Source organism: Ipomoea nil, unplaced genomic scaffold (genome assembly GCF_001879475.1).
Source record: "Ipomoea nil cultivar Tokyo-kokei standard unplaced genomic scaffold, Asagao_1.1 scaffold1034, whole genome shotgun sequence".
NCBI lineage: Eukaryota > Viridiplantae > Streptophyta > Magnoliopsida > Solanales > Convolvulaceae > Ipomoea > Ipomoea nil.
The window spans coordinates 438,822-462,323 of record NW_017617462.1 but is presented as its reverse complement, the minus strand read 5'-3'; the positions used below and the strand labels follow the sequence as shown (position 1 = coordinate 462,323).

Sequence of the window (23,502 nt, the reverse complement as noted above, 5' to 3'; positions counted from 1 at the left end):
TCTCTATTTACATACTGCTCATTTATTTTGTGCATGCTTATTCTAACTGCGAACTAACCCGATTACGATTTATCGCATATCTTTATCTGTCTGGGTTTGATAGTTCCCACGTTTGCATGCAAGCCAAATTTTACGTTCATCATCTTTGAATCATATCAAGTGTTTCTAACGTGTTGCATGTTTAGAATCTCTCTTTGAGCACCGCACTAATTGAGCATAACACTTTACCGCTACTTATTCCGCTGCACACTCTAAGTTGTTTATCTTGTTGATGCTTGTTACTTAGAGTTGAAATTATCAAAGTGTTTTTTTTTTTTTGCCTTGTGTGTTTTCGAAGAAAGTTTGAAAAGTTAGAGAAGTCTATTCACCCCCCCCCCTCTAGACTTCTCGCCACCCTTTTGGGACCAACAATAACATTAGCTGATTGTAGGAAAGTGTTCTCAAAAAGTTAATTGAAAAAGTTGTTTGGAGTAGCTTTTTGAATTTTAGCCTTTTGGAGTTGCAAAATGCTAATTAACCAAACATTTTATATTGCTATTTTAACTAAATCAAACAATTAATAGTGTTCAAATAAGCCAAAATTGGCCTATAGGCCAATTTTTTTACCAAACAGGGCCATAGTTATGTAATTATGAATATAGAGATTCAATAATTGTGAATATGAAGTTTAAAAATTATGAATATATAGCTTTATAATTATGAACATATAGTTCAGTAATTATGAACATAGAGTTTTGTAGTTGTGAATATAGAGTTCAATAATTATGAATATGAAGTTCAAAGATTATGAATATTTAGCTTTATAATTATGAACATATAGTTCAGTAATTATGAACATAGAACTATATCCACCTTGCAAAGTGGATACGGTTCCACAACATAACTATTCGATTCACCGTGTTACATGTAGTATCTGTTCATATAAACTTTCTCAACCTATTGAAGCCCAACGTTTCAAAAGGCTCTTATTTAAGAAACCTTATTTTAATGGCTTCTTATTTTAGTTTTTTTTTTTTTTTTTTTTTTTTTTAATTTATTAGGGGATTTGGCTAAGATTAACTCAAAATGTATATGTGTTGTTTTAGTTTTTAGCAGTGAGCAAAATTGCTAAGTTATTAAATAATATTTTTGATGTTTTGATTAAATATAAAATGTTAAACAGATGATTTTTTTAAAATTTTGGAGAATTCTCTAAATAATCTAATTACAATAACAATAACAACAACAACAACAATAGTAACAACAACAACAACAACAACAACAATAATAATAATAATAATAATAATAATAATAATAATAATAATCCAAATAAAACTATATACAAAATAAAATTAAAAAAAAAATACAAAGAGGAGTCACATACTCCTTTTGTAAATGATGTGGGATCATTTTGATCACACATTGAAAATGTTTGAAAAGAGAGAGTTCATCTATATAAGAGGAGCAAAACTCCTCTTACAAACATAATTACTTGCCCATCAATGTGGGCAAGTATTGAGAAGTCAAAAGGTTCTTATTTAAGAAGGTTTAGCGTTGTCTTCTTATTTTAGTTTTTATTAATTTATTTATTATTTATTATTTATTTTTTATTATTTATTATTTTTTATTATTTAATTATTTATTTATTATTTGTGGGGGTTTAGAAAGATTAACCCAAAATGTATATGTTGTTTTAGTTTTTAGCAGTTTGGAGCAAATTGCTAAGTTATTAAATAATATTTTTAGTTTTTTGGTTAAATATAAAATATTAAACAGACGAATTTCTTAAAATTTTGGTGAATTTGCCAAATAATCAAATTACACCAACAACAACAACAACAACAATAATAATAATAATCCAAAAAAAAAACTATATACATAATAAAATTAAAATTAACAAGAAAAAAAAAAAGAACAGAAGACAAAGGGGAGCCACAGGCTCCCTTTGTAAATGATGTGGGTTCATTTTCATCCCACATTGAAAATGTTTGAAAATATGAGCTCTTTAGCTCCTCTATATAAGAGGTACAAACATAATTGTGTGCCCATCGATGTAGCGAGTATTAAGAAGTCAAAATGTTCTTATTTAATAAACCTTAGCTTTGTCTTCTTATTTTAGTTTTATTTATTTATTATTTATTAGTGGGGGTTAAGAAAGATTAACCCAAAATGTATGTGTTGTTTTAGCTTTTAGTAGTTTAGAGCAAATTACTTAGTTATTAAATAATATTTTTGGTGTTTTGATTAAAGATAAACTAGTATTTGCACCCGTGCGATGCACGGTCATAAATCTAAGAAGTAATACGTAATGCCTTACAATTAAAAGTAATAGTATGAACTGCTATTTTTATTACACATTATTGAAAAGTTCTTTATATACGACATTTGTAGTCGTATTTTTGGATTGTACATTTTCATCACAAATCAACATTTTTAATCCGCTAGGATTACTAACCCTTGACACTGCTACATATAGTTGTCCGTGATTAAATACCGGCCTCTTCAAAAATAAACCGACGTTTGACAATGTTTGACCCTGACTTTTGTTTATTGTCATGGCATATGACAACATTAGCGGAAATTGTTTTCTTTGAAACTTAAAAGGCAATCTAGGATCTGACGGTGTTAAGGACATCCTTGGTATTAAAACCTTTGTACCAGCAGTTGTTCCGGTCAATATTTGCGCTTCTAAAACATGTGTAGCCAACTTTGAAATGATCATTCTTGTACCATTGCACAACCGCAATGAGTGATCAATATTTCTCAATAGCATAACGGGTGATCCAACTTTTAAAGTCAATGAGTGATTTGGCACTCCAGAACATCGTAATCCATTTAAAAACTCCGGTGTGTGTAGATCAGCAAGCATGTCAACATTGGAATCCGATTTGCACACCGAATCACAGCTTAGATATGTCATTCCTTCGGTAGTATTAAATTCATTCATGTATTCATTGATGTTATCTACCACGTCCAAAGTTGGTGCCAAAATTGCACAGTCTTTTAGATATTTGACATCTCGAATTCCATTACGAAACCCCGGGAATATGCTATCAACAATCGTAGAAATAGGATCCTCCACCGACCTGAGTAAGAATTTTTCTGGAATGTTGATCTCACATTCACCATCCAACGAATCACCAATAGTTCCGTCACCTATATTAGCAATCCACTTTGCATATTCTTCAATCTCTTGAACTCTAGACTCTGATTGCAATGCTTTAAGCCGCAGATTCTTTGTAAGCCTAAATACTTTACAGCTTCTCCAAAGATATGATGAATTTATACTTGCACCCACTATATCTTGCCTGGTCCCCTTTGGAATTACTGGTAAAATTTGTTTGAAGTCTCCACCTAACACAACGGTTTTCCCACCAAATGTCATTTCAAAGCTTCTTGGATTTTGAACACGCAGTAGATCTTGCATAGTTCGGTCCAAAGCTTCAAAGCAAAATTTATGCATCATTGGTGCCTCATCCCAAATGATCAACCGACTTTGCATTATTAAGTGTGCCAACGGACTGCTTTGACTGATATTGCAAGTAGAATCTTCATTAACAGCGATTGGTATTGCAAACCTTGAATGCGCTGTTCTTCCCCCTGGTAATAATAGAGAAGCTATGCCACTCGATGCAACATTTAAAACAATCTCACCCTTTGACCTCAAAGCGGAAGACAATGCTCTCCACAAGAAGGTTTTACCCGTACCACCATATCCGTACACAAAAAACAATCCCCCCAACTCATTCTCAACATCGTCCAATACGTTATCATATATTGTTTTTGCTCTTCAGTGAGTTGGTCCACCAAACTATCATTCTCTGCCTTCATTGCATTAATGTCATATGACAATTCCTCTTGTATTAACCTATTGGTTGATCTGTCCAGAAGCTGTAAATCAGGAGAGGGAATTGAAGGAAAGTCTTTCAAACTCTTTCTCATAGTTGTCAGAAGTAGTTCGATCTCCGAAAGTGCATAATTTTTTTTTTGATCCTCAGATAAAATTAAATCTGTGGTATCATTATCCAAAAAATAGTATAAGTGTGTTTATAAAAACATATTGCATAACATGAAGAAAGACATTAACAAAAATTGAATACCTCCAAGTCCCTTCTGTTGTCTAATATGGAATTCTGCATCTTTAGTCAAATAGTTCGACGTAGCTTCCCACACCACTTCCGGTTTTGACATTGAGTTGGACATCAACAAAGTCACAAACAATCTTCTCAAATTTGCAGATGTGGCCCACTGACCTGCTTCTTCAATAACATGAACATACTCTTTATCGTCGTCTACTAATCCTCTAGCTGAACACGCGTCCCTAAAGGATTCGTACTGCACACCATTTACTGTTCTGATATCTGCAAAACTTGTAGGCCCTTGAACTTTATTCAAAAGACACCGCAAATAGAATATCTCGCCACTGCCAGGCGGCACATAGAAAACTCTACCTATTGAAAACCCTCTTTTCCTTGGATGCCATTTTCTAATATCCTTTTTCCATACAAACTTCGTTGGCATTTTAGCATATGTCAGTTTCCTTGCTTCTGGGTATGTTTTGTTTGCCTCAAACCATTCCAAAAACATGCTTTGTAATATAGTTGGTCGACTGAGTATGTTATCAACCGGATCATCATCTGCAAAAACTACACTCTGTTGATTGGGCAAGTGAAAGCTTAACCGTTCAACCGCTAGTGTTCTTAACCGTATTTCAAAACTAAATAAACGCCAGGCAGCTTCACATGGAGATATGTACCTACAATCATAATACATACTTATCTCTTCAATCACTTGCGGTTCATCTCCCTCGCTGTTGCTGCGGTAGAACTCTGCGGTGACCCTGTCGTGACCCTTGTTGACGTATTTGAACAGGTAATTTATAGAACGGGATTGGTTGCACCATTCCACATTAATATGACCTCTATACTTTAGCAACAAATGCCTATTGTGTGGCACCACATAGCGATTGTCCAAATTAATCCCATTTCTCACCACAGAACGACCATTGTCACGTCTCCGATAAATAGGATAGCCATCATCGTCAAAATTAGAAACATTAACAAACTTTTTGGGAAAGTGTTTAGTACATTTACCCTTAGCCATGCATGGAGAATTCAACTGAGCTCTACCGCAAGGACCGTGCATCATATACTCATCCACTAATTTGAAGTATTCTGGATCTTGTATTGGATCAGGTAACTTAGCAGAAATTATGTTGTCCAAATGTATCCCATGTGATGCTCGTTGTTGCTTATCCAGAAATAAAAGTATATGAGCGTGCGGTAGACCACACTTTTGAAATTCGATGGTATAGATAACTATTAACATGGAAAATGGGTTTTCATTTAGAATATAAACAACGTTATACAACAGATTGCTTACTTTGATAAGTTCATAGGCATAAACAAATAGTTAAGTACCTCCAATGACGGGTCCGAACAACTTGTTCTTCCTGCATTCAGAAATTAAAGCATCCAACTTCATCTTGAATAGTCTGCATATTATGTCAGGCCGGTCTTCCGGTTTTAAATTACGATCAGTCAAGAAGCGTTTAACCTCCGGCCACTTTGGATTGCATGTGAATGTGATAAAGAGATCCGGGTATCCAACCCATCTACATATAGACATAGCGCCCTGGTAATTCTGTATCATGTACACCACCAGTAAAACTTGAAGGCAATATTATTATCTTCCCTTGAGTCCGAGGATCCACTTCACCGCGTGTTAATGCATCATTCAAGCAATTATATGTTTCGCACCTCAAACTTTTTTGGTGGGTCCTTATATAGATTAACCTGCCTGACTCCACCATTGTGTAGGCATCGACCAAAAATTGTTGGAAAAGCCTTTTTGCATGCAGTAAAGTAGAAAGCTGCGTCACTCTTGACTGGATGAGGTATGAGAAGTATTCCCGCGGACTAATCCTCTGACGACCACCTGAACTGTTTCCTTTTAATGTTGAGAACTGGATGTCTTCCCTATAACCGTCCTCACCATAAGGAAACAATAACGGGTATTGCATTGGTAAGTACGCTGGGTTTAGTTCACTAATTCGTTGCAATAGGCCACTCTTTGTTTCCACTAAGATGTCACGCTCACCAATATTTGCATCAATATCCCCAACAATTAATGCAGCAACTTCCGAAACTTGAGGTAGATTATAAGTTCTCGCATCCTTTGATCTCTTACCAAGCAATTTTATCTTTACCCAGCCACCGGATTTTTTTCTATTTCTGAACTGGCCATTCTGAAGGACTTGACCAACACATTATCTGAATCCAACGCTTGTTGAATATCCTTGACAATTTCTTCATGGATGTCACTAAGATCACCGTCTGGCCTATTAATATAACAGCAAATGTTGTATTTGATTCAATTCGAAAGGGAGTTAAAGTAATATACGCCATTATATTAAACCATAACATATAACAATATAGGCATACCTTACGAAACTGAGCCGATTGACTATCTCATTATTAGTATCATAGATATATAACTGTGCAAAATGTGGTCGTTTCCCGTCCACCGGCAGAAGACTACCAATGTAGTGGAAGTTTTGTCCATGTATTCGGAAAACTAGTGGTCCCCCATTTTTGTTGACATCTCTATCTATCTTACCACCCATTGAGGTAAAGCATAACATATTATTGTACGTCCTTATGTTGTTCAAGAAATGCTTGCTTTTTTTCCCACCTCCAAGAAAAAGGTCATATATCGGCTGCGGGGGCAATTGTGTTGTTGGCAATTGAATCTTACCATTGTTGTAACACATTGTATATCTGGGTGTACCGTGAATCACCGTTTTGTTTATCCTTTCTGCGTGCCAAAAAACCGCCCCGCAATGTTGACATGTGTTATTTGCATCACCAAAATCATTGTATTCCACTACGTATAAAAATGCAAAATAAATTATTACCATTAAAAGATCATACTACTTTGCATCTTATGTAAATAAATTTAAATTTGAAACCTACATTTGTTTGCAGCTGACGGTTGTAATAGATTAGTCAGATTTTCTTCTTCTTGAACATTTTGATTGAATCCTGTATAGTCAAATTTCGATTGATGACCATTGATTCCAATGTTTCTTTAAAATAAATAATAACATCGCAATTAACGCCCAACAAATTACCACTGGCTATTCCATTTATGCTTGTTGATATTATTGGGATATTGGAGACTTCTTCAAACGCCCTAGATAAATCTCTATTAAGCACATTCGTTGCCTTTGGGTCTGCCCCTAGCTGTGTGTTTTGAATGATGTTTCTGTTCTTATTGACTAACAAAACCGTTCGTTATTAAAATATTATTCATAATATCGCAGTGCATTAATAATTAAAAAAAAACAAAGCAAGTAAACGTACCATTTGATATTTCGGAAAGAGGTCGTCTTGTAGTTGTGGATTGATTTACTTGACCTTTTACCGTTACAGTGCGCAAAATAGGAACGTATAAATTAACGAAGTATATAGTAAGACAAAGATACATTGTAAAACGTAATTGAAGGTACCATTAGTTATGCGGCTACTTCCGGTCTCGAAAACAGGGCTGTTGACTCCTAGTACGAATTTTCTGCATTTACTGTTGCTATTTGTATATTCAATATTATGTGCGTCGAGGTGTATACTGACCAATTCTTGTTTTGAGAAAATACAATAAAATAAACATTAGCAAAAAAAAGTATACATACATGACTCTAAAAGAACAATAACATATATATTAAAAAGTAAACTGTTTTGATTTACCATCCGTGACGCAAGTGTTGGGTGTTGCAGTTCTATTAGTAGTGCAAATTGGTGTTCCTGCCGTGTATGAGTGCGTTTGATTTTTTTTTCCCACAACATCCGTATTTGCTCCAACCATCTCAGTATGTACATTTTCTGCAACATATTAAAAAATTGGTTAGCTAATATTTCGTTTGTATATTAATACGTACAAAATAAACACATGACAAAATACGACAAATTACTGTGTGGACCATGGTCCACACATGGTTACGTGGACCATAAACAAAATACATTTGTAATATATAGCTAATGTACATACACTTTGTAGTTAACGTACATTACTTAATATAATGTACGGAATAAGAACAAAAATAATGTAAAACACCATGGTCCACACAATGTTATGTGGACCATAACAAAAATACATTTAAAATATATTACATGTACATTAATTTTGTACTTAATGTACATTACCTAATATAATGTATACTCAATGCAACCATAATGTACATCCCCATGGCTAAATGTACCATAATTTTGTGATGAGTATACATTTACTTGGACCATACTTAGCCCAGTTATATCAATCTTTTAATATATACTTAGCCCATTGTAATAGACACATAATACCTACTTAGCCAATGTAGAACAAAATATCTATAAATTAATAAGCCCAGATTCACTCAGCCCAAACCCGACCCTACAACCAAGACCCGTTAACATTTCCTTATACCCGACCCGCTTCTCCCTTTGACTATCCGGACTAACGCATTCGGACATCCTAGAACACCATCTCTAACCTCTTAGGGGCCGTTTGGTTCACGGAATGTCAGATTACCTTAGGGAATGTTGGATTGCTGGGAATGTTAGATTGCTGGGAATGTTAGATTCCTGTGTTTGGTAAAAACTGAGATATATAATATAAACATGTTTGGTTGAAGTATTGTTATTTATGTTATGATGATTATTTTACTTTAATACCCTCAATATATTTTAATGCATTTCAATATTCCAATGCATGTAACCATGCAAAATTTGATATATATATATATATATATATATATATATATATATATATATATATATATATATATAATTTTCATTCTTTCATCCGAAAAGTTGACTCGTGACTTCATACATACAGATTCTTTAATTTCTACAAATTCAAATGTGGCTTCCACAAAGTTGATTTTTCATGTTAAGCAAAGTGAACTTAGCTTGCTTGCTTTAACCGAAAGGTTAATTTTGATTTTTTTATTTTTTTTATTTTTTCGGTAAAAAAACAAAGCAATGTGATGGAAAATGAAGGGCAAAGTTAGTAAAATGTCAAGGGAATCTTTTAATACCTAAGAATTCTAAGGGAATCACATTCCCTTCAAAAGAGGGAAAAAGATGATGTGGAGGGTAAATTTTATTCCATGGGAATGTTGCATAACTCCAACCAAACATAGGAATCTTATATAACCAACCAAATATAACCTTGGTTATCTTAGATAACCCGAACCAAACGCCCCCTTAGCTCTCTCTCTCTCTAACACTCACTCTGCTTGCAGACATACTCCCTCAGCTCTCTCTGTGTCTAACGCTCTGTAAAATCGCTCCTAAACACTCCGATCTTGTTCATTTTGCTCTATTCTTTAGGTTGTCTACTCTATTTCTATCACAATTTGATTGTGACCGCCTACTATCGCTATTAACAGAAAGCCATTGTTTCGTCTATACACCAACCTCATTTACAATGTTCGAACTCACTAATTTTTGTTCGATCTACTGTTTAAGAATCATTTATGTTGTTTTAGACTAAGAGGTTAGAGATGAGTGAAAAACCCTAACTGTGGATTCTACCGGTTGTGTGAAAACCTAATATACAGGTAAAATTTTGATCCATTTTGTGTTTTTATACTTTAATCTGTGTAAATCATTAGTTTCACTTTAGTGTATAGATTAGTTATACATACAAAATCAGTTAGGGTTTGAAAGAATTTTTAATCGTCATTTTGGTTTCAGGAATTTCTGGAGCAATAACAGCAAGATTAATGATAACAATGGCGTTTTGGTGTAAAAGTTGTCTCAATAGTGTACATACAACAACATTTGCGAAAGGTAATTCTGAAACTCAAATATTAATGTGCATAGGTTACCTGGAGTATTAATTGGCTGCTTCCTTTTGCTACCTATAATCGTAGAACTTAGAATTTTCCGCATGATTACTGAGTGAATTTGTTTTGTGTGGTAAAACTGAAATTGCAAATATTTTAACTGTCTGAGTGTGTTTAATTTCAGGTTTTATATCACAATAATTTATTTGATTGTGTTGTTTGTCTCAAAAAGGGTGTTCTGTGTGCCAAATGCTTAAGCAGTAATTGATTAGTATGACTGTTGAGTTTTTCTTGGGAACAGTTGAATTTGATATTAATGACTAAATCATTTGCCTATTACTTGTCTGGTTTATCATATGAATTGGCTGATGTTAAAATGATGTTAAATTGGTATAAGTGGTATTACTAATTGCTTAGTTTTATAGGCAAATGATGATATTCACACTCTGATGCCAAGTGTTATACAATTAAATATCTGTTTCTTAGATAACAGATATATCTGTTTGTTATAATTGTATAACAAATGTCTTTTTAAAATGACTTTAAATTCTTTATATGAGTTCCTTTATATGAAATTTTAAAAGTGGTATTACTAATCAGTTTTTTGGATAGGCAACTACTGATGTTACAAACCTTATGCCAAAATGTTTTCACTTTCTTTTTCTTAGATTAGTAATTGTCGTTTGTTTTTTTTAGGCTTTAGGGATTTACAGTATAATGTAAGTCTCTTATTAGTCCATTTCTATGACTTTTTAAATCCAGGATTGTTTAAATTCAGTTATAGGAGTCCAGTCGTATTTCCACAGTTAGTTATTTTATTTGCAAATGATGGTTGTATACTTTCCAGAGTTAGTTCTTTTATTTGCAAATGATGAGTACAAATCTGTTTCTTACCTCTTGATTTTATTTGCAAATGATGGTTGTAACATATTTTAACTTTAGATTTATTTCATCTGAAAATTAATAATATTTAGTGCACTATAGTCTATTTTAGATAATAATTGTCCTTGATGTGACAGAAAACTTGCATACATCACTTCTGTTTTTCCTCTAGGTTTAAAAAAAAAAAACATTAACAGTAGCTAATTTGATCTGAAAATATTTAGTCAACTAAGGTTTATTTTAGATAATAATTGTGTGGTTGGATGTTACAGAGAACTTGCAGCAGTGTTTGTTTTTCCTTTAGCTTTTGTTTAACTAAGAATTGTTGTAGTTTAACCTTTCATCAACTTTTTGGTATGTTAAGCATTTGTTTTAGGTAAATGTAGCTGACTAAATTCCACAATCTTTTATATATAAGATCCCACTTTATAATCCCACAAACTTTTATATATAAGATCCAAGTCTATTAGAAATCTCAAGAATACTAAAAAAAAATTACAACTACAAAAGACTTCCAACTACAAAAGACTTGGTAAAAATACAACACACTCAGACAGTTACATACAAAATACAATATATGATTGTGCTTTTAGCTGATTCCTTGAAAACTGGTAGCCTTCATTGCTGGTTCTTGATATTCAACCTGCATAAAGTCACTTACACAATACAATACCAAAATACCAAAAAAAAAAAAACGAAATTACTCATAAAAAGTTAGTTCAAAAACTGATTGTCCAAAAGCCATATCCAAAACCACAAAACCACACCAAGGTGGTCAATTGTCTTAAACTTTATCCATTACAAACCAACAGAGCATGAATATCAAATTGTTTTGTTTTACAGACCAACTTTAGGCTTCTTAACCTTGCCGGAAGAAGAGAACTCATCAAGTAGTGATCTCTTAACCACAGTGCATTGCTCCAAATCAGCTACAGGGCTCTGAGTCTGCTGACCAGTACTTGGGCTATTCACCTCATTTTCACCATTTGAGGCTTCCTGCAAATGGAAGCAGATATTTAGTGTTCACAGTTAGGCAAAAGATCTAAAAAAAATAAATGCATACTAAAATAAATAGTAGTACCTGGTCAGATTCATCATCCTCCTCTTCATCTTCATCAATCATCTTAGATATAAGATCCTTCTCTTGGTTGTCTTTCAGCTTTGAACAGTAGGTAGAAACCAATAGTTCATCCCTCAACAATCTCATCACAGGATAAGCTGGATTGGCTCCCCTCATTTGATTGATTTTCAATGTTATCTTAAATATCATTGACAATCCAATAAGTGATTCCAACTCTTTGGGAATATCTGAAACCTATAACCAAAACAAATACATATTAGAAAATGTTAAAACAGAAATATAGTCTGGATGTATTATCTTTTTTATAAGAAAGATATGTCTTTAGGATAGTGAGGTTACCATGTTATATTTCTTGTAGAGGAGGTTAGCAGGGATTCCTACCAAAGTCTGAACACTCCCTATCCCATAAAAGGAAGGGAGCATCTGATAATCCTTTATCCATAACCCTCACAATTACCTTAAATCTTGTCATTCCTTCCTTGAAATTTTTATCACAATTAGAACAAATTAGATCCTCACCATCTGGGTTCAGTTTTCTGTTGCAACCTGAGGTCATGCAAGATATGTACATCCAACTAAATGAACCTTCAATTCCTACAATTTGTGCTGGAACATAAAAATCTCCATCCTGCATTGAACAAAGAAATTGTTTAGTAGCATTGGCCATTAATTAGTATCACTGGTAAGAAATCTAAAAATATAAGAATAGTAGAACAACTTAAACCTGTTTGCTTTTCAATAAATCACCAACTGAGGTGACAGTCAGAGATCCACTCCTGAATTCTGAAATGCCAGTGGACTGGGACATAACTGCACTTGTGGTAATACTTCTCAAAGGACTATGAACTGTTGTTATCCTACAGAAACCCAAAAAATAAATTAATACAGCAGTGTAGACCCAAAAAAAAGATTTAATACAGCACTGTAACTAAAAAAAAAAAAAAAAAAAAAAAACAGCAGTGTTTTTCACTGTTACACAAAAATAATAGAAACTTACTTGGCTTTGAAATCTTCAACTTCCTGATAAGAGGCATTCAAGTAAAGCTTAGTAGCATCATAGGAACTTGTGATCCTGACTTCACCTAATAAAACAACATAAAAAAAAGTCAGAGAAGTCTTACCATTATTTATATAAATCTAATATATATTAGGAATAATTAAACAGCTTACCATTTACAATTTTTGCCCTGCAAAGCTGAATAACCACAACAACTGGTTCTTTGAGATCTGAATTGTAGAATGGTAGCATGGAAGCTACATGGTTATCCCAAACAGTGCATTTCAACTGATTTCCCCTGTATTGAAATGAGTTAGTAAAATGGAAATAAGATGGAATTAACTTAAGTTATAGAGTGTATGAAACTTACTCATTGTCTGCTATCTTGAAATCTATTAGTTTGGCTGGTTTCCCCCCTATTATTTTGTCTAATGGTGCATGAATCTCAATGACTCTGCCTATAACATCTGTAATACAACAATAGAAGATTATATAGCTTAAAAAATGAAATCTGCAAAGTTAAAAAATGAAATCTGCAAAGTAAAAAAATGAAATCTGCAAAAATTACTTACCAAACATGACTTTGTCATTCACTAATGTTGGATCTTTAAGACATTGATAGGGTTAAGCTGAAACATGTTGGTAGGAAACCCTCTGGATTTGATTGCCTTGACCTGAGTATTGTAGTTCAACCTTATCATATACTTATGGTCACAAGTCCTATACATATAGTACTGACTGAACACAAGAAAATTTTTTAGAGAATATAGCTTCCCTTCCTTGAACACATTCTTGTACTTGTCTACATCCGAGTTTTGCATGTTTACATGAATAAATGTTCCCTGTATTTCATGATAGAATAGTGAACAGATTTTATAGTGTGAAAACAAAGAAAGGAAAATGTAACAGTGTGTACGAAATAGTGCTTACCTCTTCATCGCATACCACAAGCTCTCTACTCTTCATCTGTTTCGCACCTCTCCTTTCAGGTATTTCATAAACTCTGACACACCTAATTCGAATGGCCCTCTCTCTATTTAGAGGGACAACATCTTTAACCAAAATATATTGACTTGGCATCTTAAAATATGCAGGGGTTTACAAATTGGTTTACTACTTAAGGCTGATTTGGAACAATGGTGGGTGAAAAAAGCTTGACAGTGAGGTTTATATAGGCTGAAGAAGTGGAATTCGAAAGTTGAACCTACCATTATTTGCAGCCGGAATATTGATGGAAACCTTTTAGTTTCCAAGAATTTAATCTCAATAATCATGCAGATTTTTTGGAAGCATTTATTTTAAATACATTTTTAAATCTGTATGTGTGTATCTTAAGGTCTTTACGTGTATATATTTAAATCGATTCAAGCAATCTTGGAAATAGATTTTATATAGGTTATGATTAGAAGTCTTACATAGTTAGAAGTCTATTGAATATCCTTGGTAGCATAACATATTAGCCGTATAATTGTCATTGGAAAGCCAAACGTTACTTGGGCACCATCGATTCGCAAACTCTAATCTGCATACTCTAAACGGCGCCGTATTGTTTGGGCGGGATAATGGTTGTAGTAGAAATTTACTGCTTTATTATATTGATAGATAGATAGATGGTCGCGAGGCACAATAATAATATAACCCTAATTAAATATTCTTGTATTGTATTCCGTGAGTCACAATAATAATATAGCAATAATTAAATATTCTTCAATTCTATATTCTTCTAGGATTTCTATTACCATAATTAATTATTCCATAATTTACCATAATTAAATAATTTGAAAAAATTATAAAGAAAGATTATTAAATAATGCACGGGCTAATTTTTTAATTAAAATTTTTAAAAAATCATTAATAAAACATAAGGTTCTCATAGTTTTTTCATAGAAACTATTTAATAAAGTAATTTTTTTAAAAATTAGTGGGCCAAACCACCTACGGCTGTTTGCGGTGGATAGATCACGAAAAACTACGCGATTTCAAAAAAACATTCGTCGAAAACGGACAACCGAGTCAAAAGTTATGCCTTGCTAAACTTTTGACACTTTACAACTTTAAAAAAAAAAAAAAAAATTAAACGCCGGCTCAACCGGCGAGGCGGCCGCGGAGGAGGCCGATTCCGGCCTTCCTCGCCGCGGCCAGTGGCGCGATTTTTGCAACACTAATATATAGTATAGATATAGATTAGAATATGAATAGTATTACACAATTTTATAATATTAGAATAGAATTATATCCCAGAATTATTGTTGTTAAAATTTCAGAATTTTGTTCTTATATATAGTACAGATTGTATTACACTATTTTATAATATTAGAATAGAATTTTCTGGCAGAATTATTGTACGAATGGGAAAGTAGAAATCAATATATTATATTAGGAAGAGAGATTTTTTAGGAATTGGGCGGGAAGTTAAAATTTCAGGATTTAGTTATTATATATAGTATAGATTAGAATAGAATTTTCAGGAAAAATTATTGTACGAATGAGAAAGTAGAAATCAATATATTATATTAGGAAGAGAGATTTGTTAGGAATTGGGCGGGAGTTAAAATTTTAGGATTTTGTTATTATATATAGTATAGATTGTATTACACTGTTTTATAATATTAGAATAGAATTTTCAGGCAGAATTATTGTACGAATGGGAAAGTAGAAATCAATATATTATATTAGGAAGAGAGATTTTTTAGGAATTGGGCGGGAAGTTAAAATTTCAGGATTTAGTTATTATATATAGTATAGATTAGAATAGAATTTTCAGGAAAAATTATTGTACGAATGAGAAAGTAGAAATCAATATATTATATTAGGAAGAGAGATTTTTTAGGAATTGGGCGGGAGTTAAAATTTTAGGATTTTGTTATTATATATAGTATAGATTGTATTACACTGTTTTATAATATTAGAATAGAATTTTCAGGCAGAATTATTGTACGAATGGGAAAGTAGAAATCAATATATTTTGTTAGGAAGAGAGATTCTTTAGGAATTGGGCGGGAAGTTAAAATTTCAGGATTTTGTTATGATATATAGTATAGATTGTATTACACTATTTTATAATATTAGAATAGAATTTTCAGGAAGAATTATTGTACGAATGGAAAAGTAGAAATCAATATATTTTATTAGGAAGAGAGAATTTTTAGGAATTGGGCGGGAAGTTAAAATTTCAGAATTTTGTTATTATAGATAGTATAGATTAGAATATAATTTTCAGGCAAAATTATTGTACGAATGGGAAAGTAGAAATAAATATATTTTATTAGGAAGAGAGAATTTTTAGGAATTGGGGGAAGTTAAAATTTCAGGATTTTGTTATTATATATAGTATAGATATATATAGTATATATTATATTAGAATTTTCAGAAAGAATTATTGTACGAATGGGAAAGTAGAAATCAATATATTTTATTAGGAAGAGAGAATTTTTAGGAATTGGGTGGGAAGTTAAAATTTCAGGATTTTGTTATTGTATATAGTATAGATTGTAAAAATGGCGAATTTGTCAGTAATCAAATAATAACAATAATATAATAAAATACATGAACAATTAGAAACTTTTTCCTCTCGCTACCTTCACGAGCCTTTTTCCTTTCTAGGGTTTTGTCGCCGCTTTTTAGTGTTTTCCGGTAGAAACACGATGGCATCGGACACAATAGCGTCCCTTGCGAATCTAACGTTGGCTGATGTTGGAGATGAGGACAATACTGTGCAGATATCGGACGCACAACTACCCCATGCAGATGTTGATGACGGGATTTATGTTGTTGGACGCTTAGTCACGGAGAAACCTGTGCGTTTCAATTTTTTCCAGGATACCATGGCTTCTGTGTGGAGGCCTGTCATGGGAGTGAATACTCGTGAGTTGCAACCCCGACGCTATCTCTTCCGGTTCTATCATGATGGAGATGTTAGCCGTATCCTACGCGACGGACCCTGGACGTATGAACAGTGCTTGTTGATTTTGAAGCAAGTGCAGCCGGGGGAAGATCCTGATACAATCCCACTAACGCATGCGGAGCTGTGGGTGCAAATTCATGGGTTACCATCTGGGTTCAGGTCTGATGTGGTTGTGACTGCAATTGGTTCGTTCCTTGGCACGTTAATTGAGCTAGATGAGCGTAATTTTGATGGGGGAATGCGTACCTACTATCGGGTACGTGTTTCATTAGATGTTGCGAAGCCGTTGAAGAAACAAATGAAGTTGAAGAAGGACAGTGGGGACTGGGCGGTAATTGACTTTAAATACGAGAGACTACCAACTTTTTGCTTCTTGTGTGGGGTGATAGGCCATGGGGAGAAATATTGTCATAAGGCGCTCCAAAGGATTGATCCGAAGGCTGAAAGGCCTTTCGGTGCTTGGCTACGGGCGGGGTTGAGGAGGGGCGTACCATCCAATGGCCAGAGCTGGATACATCCAGAGACTACGGTGTAGCGGAGGGCTTGGAGGACGCCGGTATTGAGCACAGTGGCAGAATCGTCCGCCGAAGGCAGTGTGGCTGGCGGCAGTGCAGTAGTGACGGAAATTCCGGACAGTGAACATGGGCGGGTAGTGGTTGTTAATGATCCGAAGCGCCGGAGAGTGGATGTGGATGAGGGGACTGTGCTGGGTGAGACCTCTGGGATGGATATTGAAGCGGATGTGTCAAAAAACGGACTGGTGGCGGAACTTGCGGTGCAAGCCCGCCAAGAATCATGAGTCTCCTGTCATGGAATTGTCGGGGGCTTGGCAACCCTACGGCAGTTCGAGTGTTAGCGGATATAGTCCGCGCAAAGAGGCCGAAGGTGGTTTTTCTAATAGAAACGTTTATGGATAAACAGCGAATGGAGTCTGTGAGAGTGCAGCTGGGATATCAAAATATGTTTGTAGTGGATGCTGATGGGCATAGTGGGGGACTTGTGCTGCTGTGGCACGGGGCGGTGGAGGTGGTGATCACGGGGTACTCTTCCAATCATATAGATTCAACAGTGATTCTGGACACGGGCACTCCAATTTGGCGGTTTACGGGGTTTTATGGGTATGCTGATCGATCCCGTAGAAGGGAGTCATGGCAAATACTAAGGGGACTTGCGGGTGTGAGTGCATTACCTTGGGTGGTGATGGGCGACTTCAATGATATTATGCACCATACTGAGAAGAGAGGACGTGTTCCTCATCCTAATTGGTTAGTAAGGGGGTTTGGTGAGGCGGTGGCGGATTGTGGGCTTGAGGACTTTGCTTTTCAAGGGAATCAGTTCACTTGGGTTAAGGGTCGTGGAACACCGAACATGGTGGAGGAGAAGCTGGATAGGATTCTAGCCACTGAATCCTGGATGGCTCTATTTGGGGGTGCAATGGCTACTTCTCTCTCTTGCCCTTATAGTGATCATTCACCACTGCTACTCACGCCATTGGTGGTGGTGAATGGGGTCAGGAGGCGTCGTTTCTGTTTTGACAATGTCTAGCTACGGGAGGATAGGTGCAGAGAAATTGTGGATAATAGTTGGGGCCGTACGATGGGAATGGATGTGTTTGATCGGATTGCCGTGTGTGGACAGGATATCTGGAGGTGGGGGAAGTCATATAATAAGGAGTTCCAGCGCAGAATTGATGTTTGTAGGAGTCGGCTTGACCGGCTACGTTTGCGTAGGGATGATGCTGGATATGAGGAGTATTCACGTACGGCGAAAGAGTGGCTTTACTTGTTAGATCAGCAACATATATACTGGAAGCAGCGGGCCAAGGAACATTGGTACCGGGGGGGGGGGGGGGGGACCTTAATACGAGGTTTTTCCATAACTCTGTGAAGGGGAGGAAGCGCAGAAACCAAATAAGGCAACTGAGGAGGGAGGATGGGACTATGGTTGACACTGTTGAAGTGATGGGGGAGGTGATGGTGGAGTATTTTACAAACCTCTTTACGGCTACAGATTGTGATATGGAGGAGGTTGTGAGCTGCATAAATTCACGGATAGGCCACGGGGTGAATGATAGGCTATTACGGGTGGTAAGCCAGGAGGAGGTGCGTTGTTCTGTGTTTCAAATGCATCCGGACAAATCTCCGGGGCCTGATGGGCTGGGACCGGGGTTTTATCAGCATTTTTGGGACATACTAGGTGGGGATGTAACGTTATTCTGCAGGGACTTTATCCAGACAGCGACGTTGCCCACTAAAGCAAATGATACATTTATAGTCCTAGTCCCTAAGAAGCCAAACCCAGACTCAATGAAGGATTTGAGGCCGATAGCACTTTGTAATGTGCTATATAAGATAGCAGCGAAGGTATGTGCTAATCAGATGAAGTCGGTATTAGAGGGGCTTATCAATACGGCACAGAGTGCGTTTATTCCGGGACGCTTGATAACAGATAACATCATGGTTGCATATGAGGCACATCATTATTTGAAGAGAAAGTCCCAGGGAAGGCAGGGTGTGGCAGCTTTAAAGGTTGATATGAGTAAAGCGTACGACCGGGTGGAGTGGTGCTTTTTACGACGTGTGATGTTGAAGATGGGTTTTGACCCGAAATGGGTTGAGATTATTGCAGAAACGGTGCGTTCGGCGAAGTATCATGTGTTACACGACCAGAATCAGTTTGGTCCAATAATCCCGGGACGTGGTTTGCGCCAAGGTGACCCGCTATCTCCTTATCTCTTCCTTTTTATCACGGAAGGACTGAGTGCTTTGTTAGAGCGTCAGGTAGCTCGTGGACTGCTGCATGGTCTGCATGTAGCGCGGGGGGCACCTCCAGTTTCGCACCTCCTGTTCGCAGATGATTGTTTCCTTTTCTTCCGTGCGTCTCTGGGTGAGTGTGAGACGATGAAATGGGTTTTGGACACATATGCAAAGGCATCTGGGCAGCTAGTTAATTATGACAAGTCGATGGTGTGCTTTAGTACTAATACGGTGCATGAGGAGCGTATGAATGTTACAGATATTCTAGGGGTTCGTGAAGGGGATACGTCGGAGAAGTATTTAGGGCTGCCATCATTAGTTGGGAGGAAGAAGAGTGAGATTCTGGGTTATTTGAAGGGGAAAATATTGAGTAGAATAAGGAGTTGGAATGCTCGGTTTCTCTCTAGAGCTGGGAGGGAGGTCCTATTAAAAAGTGTAATACATGCGTTGCCTTCTTATGCTATGATGGTGTTCTTGTTACCTCTTGGCCTTTGCAGGGAAATACAAACGCTGATGAATGAGTATTGGTGGACTGGTACCATTGGGAATGGCAAGGGGATTAGATGGTGGAGTTGGGAGGGGTTGTGTACACCGAAACGTAGTGGGGGTATGGGCTTTCGGAAGTTGCATGAGATGAACAAGGCTTTACTTGGTAAACAGGCGTGGCGGCTATTAACGCTACCAAATTCTTTGATGTCCCGAGTGTATAAGGCTCGGTATTTCCCAACCTGTTCCTACTTTGATGCAAAGTTGGGAAGTAATCCATCCTATATCTGGAGGGGGTTAATGGAAGTTCAGGATCTGCTACGTGGTGGGAGTAGACGCCACATTGGAGATGGAAAAACAACAAGAATCGGGATTGATCCTTGGTTGCCGGATTCTGCCACCCTGTTTGTTTTAACGGGATTGAATGAGACTATAGCTGTTGCCCCGGTATCTTCTCTTTTTGTTGTGAACAGAACTGAATGGGACTGCGAATGTTTGGGGGATATCTTTGAGCAGCGGGACGTGCGTCTTATTATGAGCATCCCGTTGAGTAAGAGGCTGCCACCGGATTCTTGGTTTTGGGCTGCCGAGACCAAGGGAAAGTATACGGTCAAGTCTGCGTACAGAATGCTAATTGGGGAGGTGGCGGATACTAGGCCATGGGTGAGAATATGGGAGCTTGAGGTACCTCCTAAGGTGAGAGCTTTTTGTTGGCAGCTAGCTTCTCTTTATCTTCCCACACGTGATATCTTGGTTGCCAAACGGGTGTTTTGTGCTTTAACGTGTCATTTGTGCCGTCAGCAGGAGGAGTCTGCATTACATTTGTTTGCATCTTGTGCTGAAGTTAGGAAGATTTGGTCCCTATTGAACCTCCAGGTGTCGGCCCAAACGCATGGTAATATCTCTAACTGGATTTTTGAGAATTTTGCTATGTTGAGTGGGGAAAACTTGTGTAAGTTTGCCATGGTTTGTTGGGGTGTGTGGTGCAGTCGTAATGATGCTGTGTGGAATAATGTGCCTTATTCAATGGATGGAGTGTTACGTTCTGCCCTGTGCTATTGGAATAACTGGAGGAGTATTACTCAGGGGGTGTTGCTGCGCCTATTGCCGAGGAGCGTTGGACACCCCCGGGGCATGGGAACTAAAACTGAATACAGATGTGGCAATGGATGCTGGCAATGGGGTGATGGGAATGGGGTGGATTGTGCGTGATGAGCATGGGGAGTTTGTAGCGGCAAAATGTGTTACTTACCCGGGTTTATATGGAGTGAAGGAGGCGGAAGCTGTAGGAGTACGTGAAACACTCAGCTGGGTGAAAGGTTTGGGTTTCGGTGTTATAGATGTGGAAACTGATTCACAGCTTGTTTTTCATGCTTTAACTTTAAATACTTATTGTTCGTCCTTTGGTTTAGTAGTAGATGATGTAAAGGAGGTTGCATCTCAGATTCCGGATGTGATCTTCTACTTTGCTAGGCGGTCTGCGAACCGTGCTACCCATGCTCTTGCTAGGGAAGCCGTTTCTTTGTCAGGTTGCGGGGAGTGGTATCATGAACCACCCCAGTTTCTTGTGGACATTCTCAGTTCTGATTTAATGCATTAAGCTTTTATTCTCAAATAATAATAATAATAATAATAATAATAAGAGTTAATCAACGATTTGGTCCCTCAATTATTACCAAACTGTTAATGTAGTCCCCCAATTGCTTAATCATTGATTTAGTCCCCGAAAACAATTATTTTTAGTCAATTTAGTCCCTCCTGCCATTGATTTGGTCCCCGAAAACAATTATTTTTAGTCTATTTAGTCCCTCCAGCTATCGACGGAAGACGACCGGAGGGACTAAATTAACTAAAAATAATTGTTTTCGGGGACTAAATCGATGATTAAGCAATTGGGGGACTACATTGACAGTTTGGTAATAATTGAGAGACCAAATCGTTGATTAACTCTTATTATTATTATTATTATTATTATTATTATTATTATTATTATTATTATTATTATTATTATTATTATTATTATTATTATTATGATTTGATTGCTGACAAATTCGCCATTTTAACAATTTATTATTATTATAAAATTATAACAAAACGATATGCAAAATAAAATTAAAATTTAAAAAGAAAAAAAGAAGAAACAAAAGGGACCCACGGGTTCCCTTTCACTACAAGAAAAATGCACATAGACAACGGTTAATAACCGTTGTCGTAGGGGTAAAACTTCTGTTGTTGAAGCCGGTGTTGTTGTAAGTCTCGCGCATAGACAACAGTTTTTAACCGTTGTCTTTTCTAGAAACGACAACGGTTTTTCAACCGTTGTCTATTAAGTGTTGTTAAAGCTGGTGTTGTTGTAAGTCACGCATATAGACAACGGTTAAAAATCGTTCTCTTTTCTAGAAATGACAACGGTTTTTTAACTGTTGTCTATTAAGTGTTGTTGAAACCGGTGTTGTTAAAAGTCACTCACATAAACAACGGTTAAAAAATATTGTGTTAGAAATATATTGTATAAGTTTTGATGAGCCAAATGTATTTTGTAGACCCCAATTTTATTTTATTTGAGTCAGTTTTGGTTCACAAAGTATAGTGCACCACTGCCATGAAGCCTACATGAAGTCTACGTGAAAGCAGTTTTGAAGGAAGAATAAATGAAAGCGGGATCATAGCTTAACAGATTTATGAAGCATCAAGTTACCAAAGGTTGAGATGGACGAGATGGTAAAAGACTTGTTGAAACATGCCTAATGCAAGATATTCACAGTTCGATTCTTAATGAGAGCAATTTTGGTGTAAAGATGAAATGCTATCGTGAAGAAGCAATATCAGGAGATGATGTCACAAGAAGGTAATACTATCATGAAAGAACAATTTTTAACGTGATAGTTGAGAATTATCGGATGATGACGTCACGACTATCGGGTAATGACATCACAATGTGATAAAGCTAGTGGAGAACACGTGGAGGAGACAAGACAAAAGAATTTAAGTCTTGGATTTTATTAATTGGATACCTAGTTGAGATGGAAGAAACCTTGCCAAGCAGAGCAAATGGTCCACAGTTTGATTCCCACTTGAAGCAATTTTATGAAAACATGATATTGGTCCATGATATACAATGGAACGTGATATTTGGTCCATGATACAAGGTGGAACATGATAGCTAGCTCATGATATGAAATGGAACATGATACATATAGTCCATGATACAAGGTGGAACATGATATATATAGTCCATGATACAAGGTGGAACATGATATATATATAGTCCATGATACAAGGTGGAACATGATACGCTATTGGGACATGACATCATAAAAAAGAGCTATGACATCATGATAGAATTAGACAGAAACATTATTTTGAAGCTCTGTTTCTGCAGAAGATGTCGAAGGAGAAGAAGAAGCTGATATACGAAGGAAATCTTTTTAATACTCAAGCAAGAATCAGCAGATAAATTATTTGATCAACTTGGCACATCAGATCAATAATTCAACAAAAGTCATGCCAGAGAAAATTCAAAATTGGAGGCTACCCATTCCAAAGAAAAGCTTTGTCAGATTAAAGGAGAGCAACGGCGAGATTTCTCAA

The 23,502-nt window shown here is 36.2% G+C and overlaps 2 protein-coding genes and 1 long non-coding RNA gene across 5 annotated transcripts; 2 read left to right on the top strand and 1 right to left on the bottom strand.

Moving 5' to 3' along the window:
* Positions 1-2,329: 2,329 nt before the first annotated feature.
* On the bottom strand, positions 2,330-6,604 carry LOC109180727. Its single transcript, XM_019330437.1, has 6 exons — positions 6,423-6,604; positions 6,188-6,319; positions 5,400-5,593; positions 4,080-5,297; positions 3,746-3,989; positions 2,330-3,509 (listed from the first exon to the last, which is right to left on the bottom strand). The coding sequence occupies exons 1-6, from the start codon at positions 6,602-6,604 to the stop codon at positions 2,330-2,332; spliced, it is 3,150 nt and encodes a 1,049-aa protein (XP_019185982.1).
* A 2,607-nt stretch (positions 6,605-9,211) lies between these two features.
* LOC109180711 lies at positions 9,212-14,128 on the top strand. Of its 3 annotated transcripts, XR_002054107.1 has the most exons (4): positions 9,215-9,577; positions 9,714-9,809; positions 13,629-13,754; positions 13,860-14,128. It is a non-coding gene; the product is annotated as an uncharacterized LOC109180711 (long non-coding RNA). The 3 variants fall into 3 exon arrangements; XR_002054105.1 differs by having other exon boundaries at positions 9,212-9,577; positions 13,629-14,128; XR_002054106.1 differs by having other exon boundaries at positions 9,212-9,577; positions 13,624-14,128.
* Positions 14,129-18,609: 4,481 nt separating this feature from the next.
* Positions 18,610-21,511, top strand: LOC109180726. Its single transcript, XM_019330436.1, has 3 exons — positions 18,610-20,607; positions 20,716-20,806; positions 20,901-21,511. Exons 1-3 carry the CDS (start codon positions 18,610-18,612, stop codon positions 21,509-21,511), a joined length of 2,700 nt encoding a protein of 899 aa, XP_019185981.1.
* Positions 21,512-23,502: the final 1,991 nt, after the last annotated feature.

Bases quoted from the DNA above. Each gene is read 5' to 3' on its own strand.
- LOC109180726 (XM_019330436.1), top strand. From the start codon at position 18,610: ATGGTTGACACTGTTGAAGTGATGGGGGAGGTGATGGTGGAGTATTTT. The intron at 20,608-20,715 runs GTGAGAGCTTTT...TGCCGTCAGCAG, and splicing joins AGCTTGAGGTACCTCCTAAG to GAGGAGTCTGCATTACATTT. The intron at 20,807-20,900 runs GTAATATCTCTA...TGTGTGGTGCAG, and splicing joins GGTGTCGGCCCAAACGCATG to TCGTAATGATGCTGTGTGGA.
- LOC109180727 (XM_019330437.1), bottom strand. From the start codon at position 6,604: ATGGGTGGTAAGATAGATAGAGATGTCAACAAAAATGGGGGACCACTA. The intron at 6,320-6,422 runs GTATGCCTATAT...TTATATTAATAG, and splicing joins AATCGGCTCAGTTTCGTAAG to GCCAGACGGTGATCTTAGTG. The intron at 3,510-3,745 runs GTATTGGACGAT...TTGCAATATCAG, and splicing joins CAAAAACAATATATGATAAC to TCAAAGCAGTCCGTTGGCAC.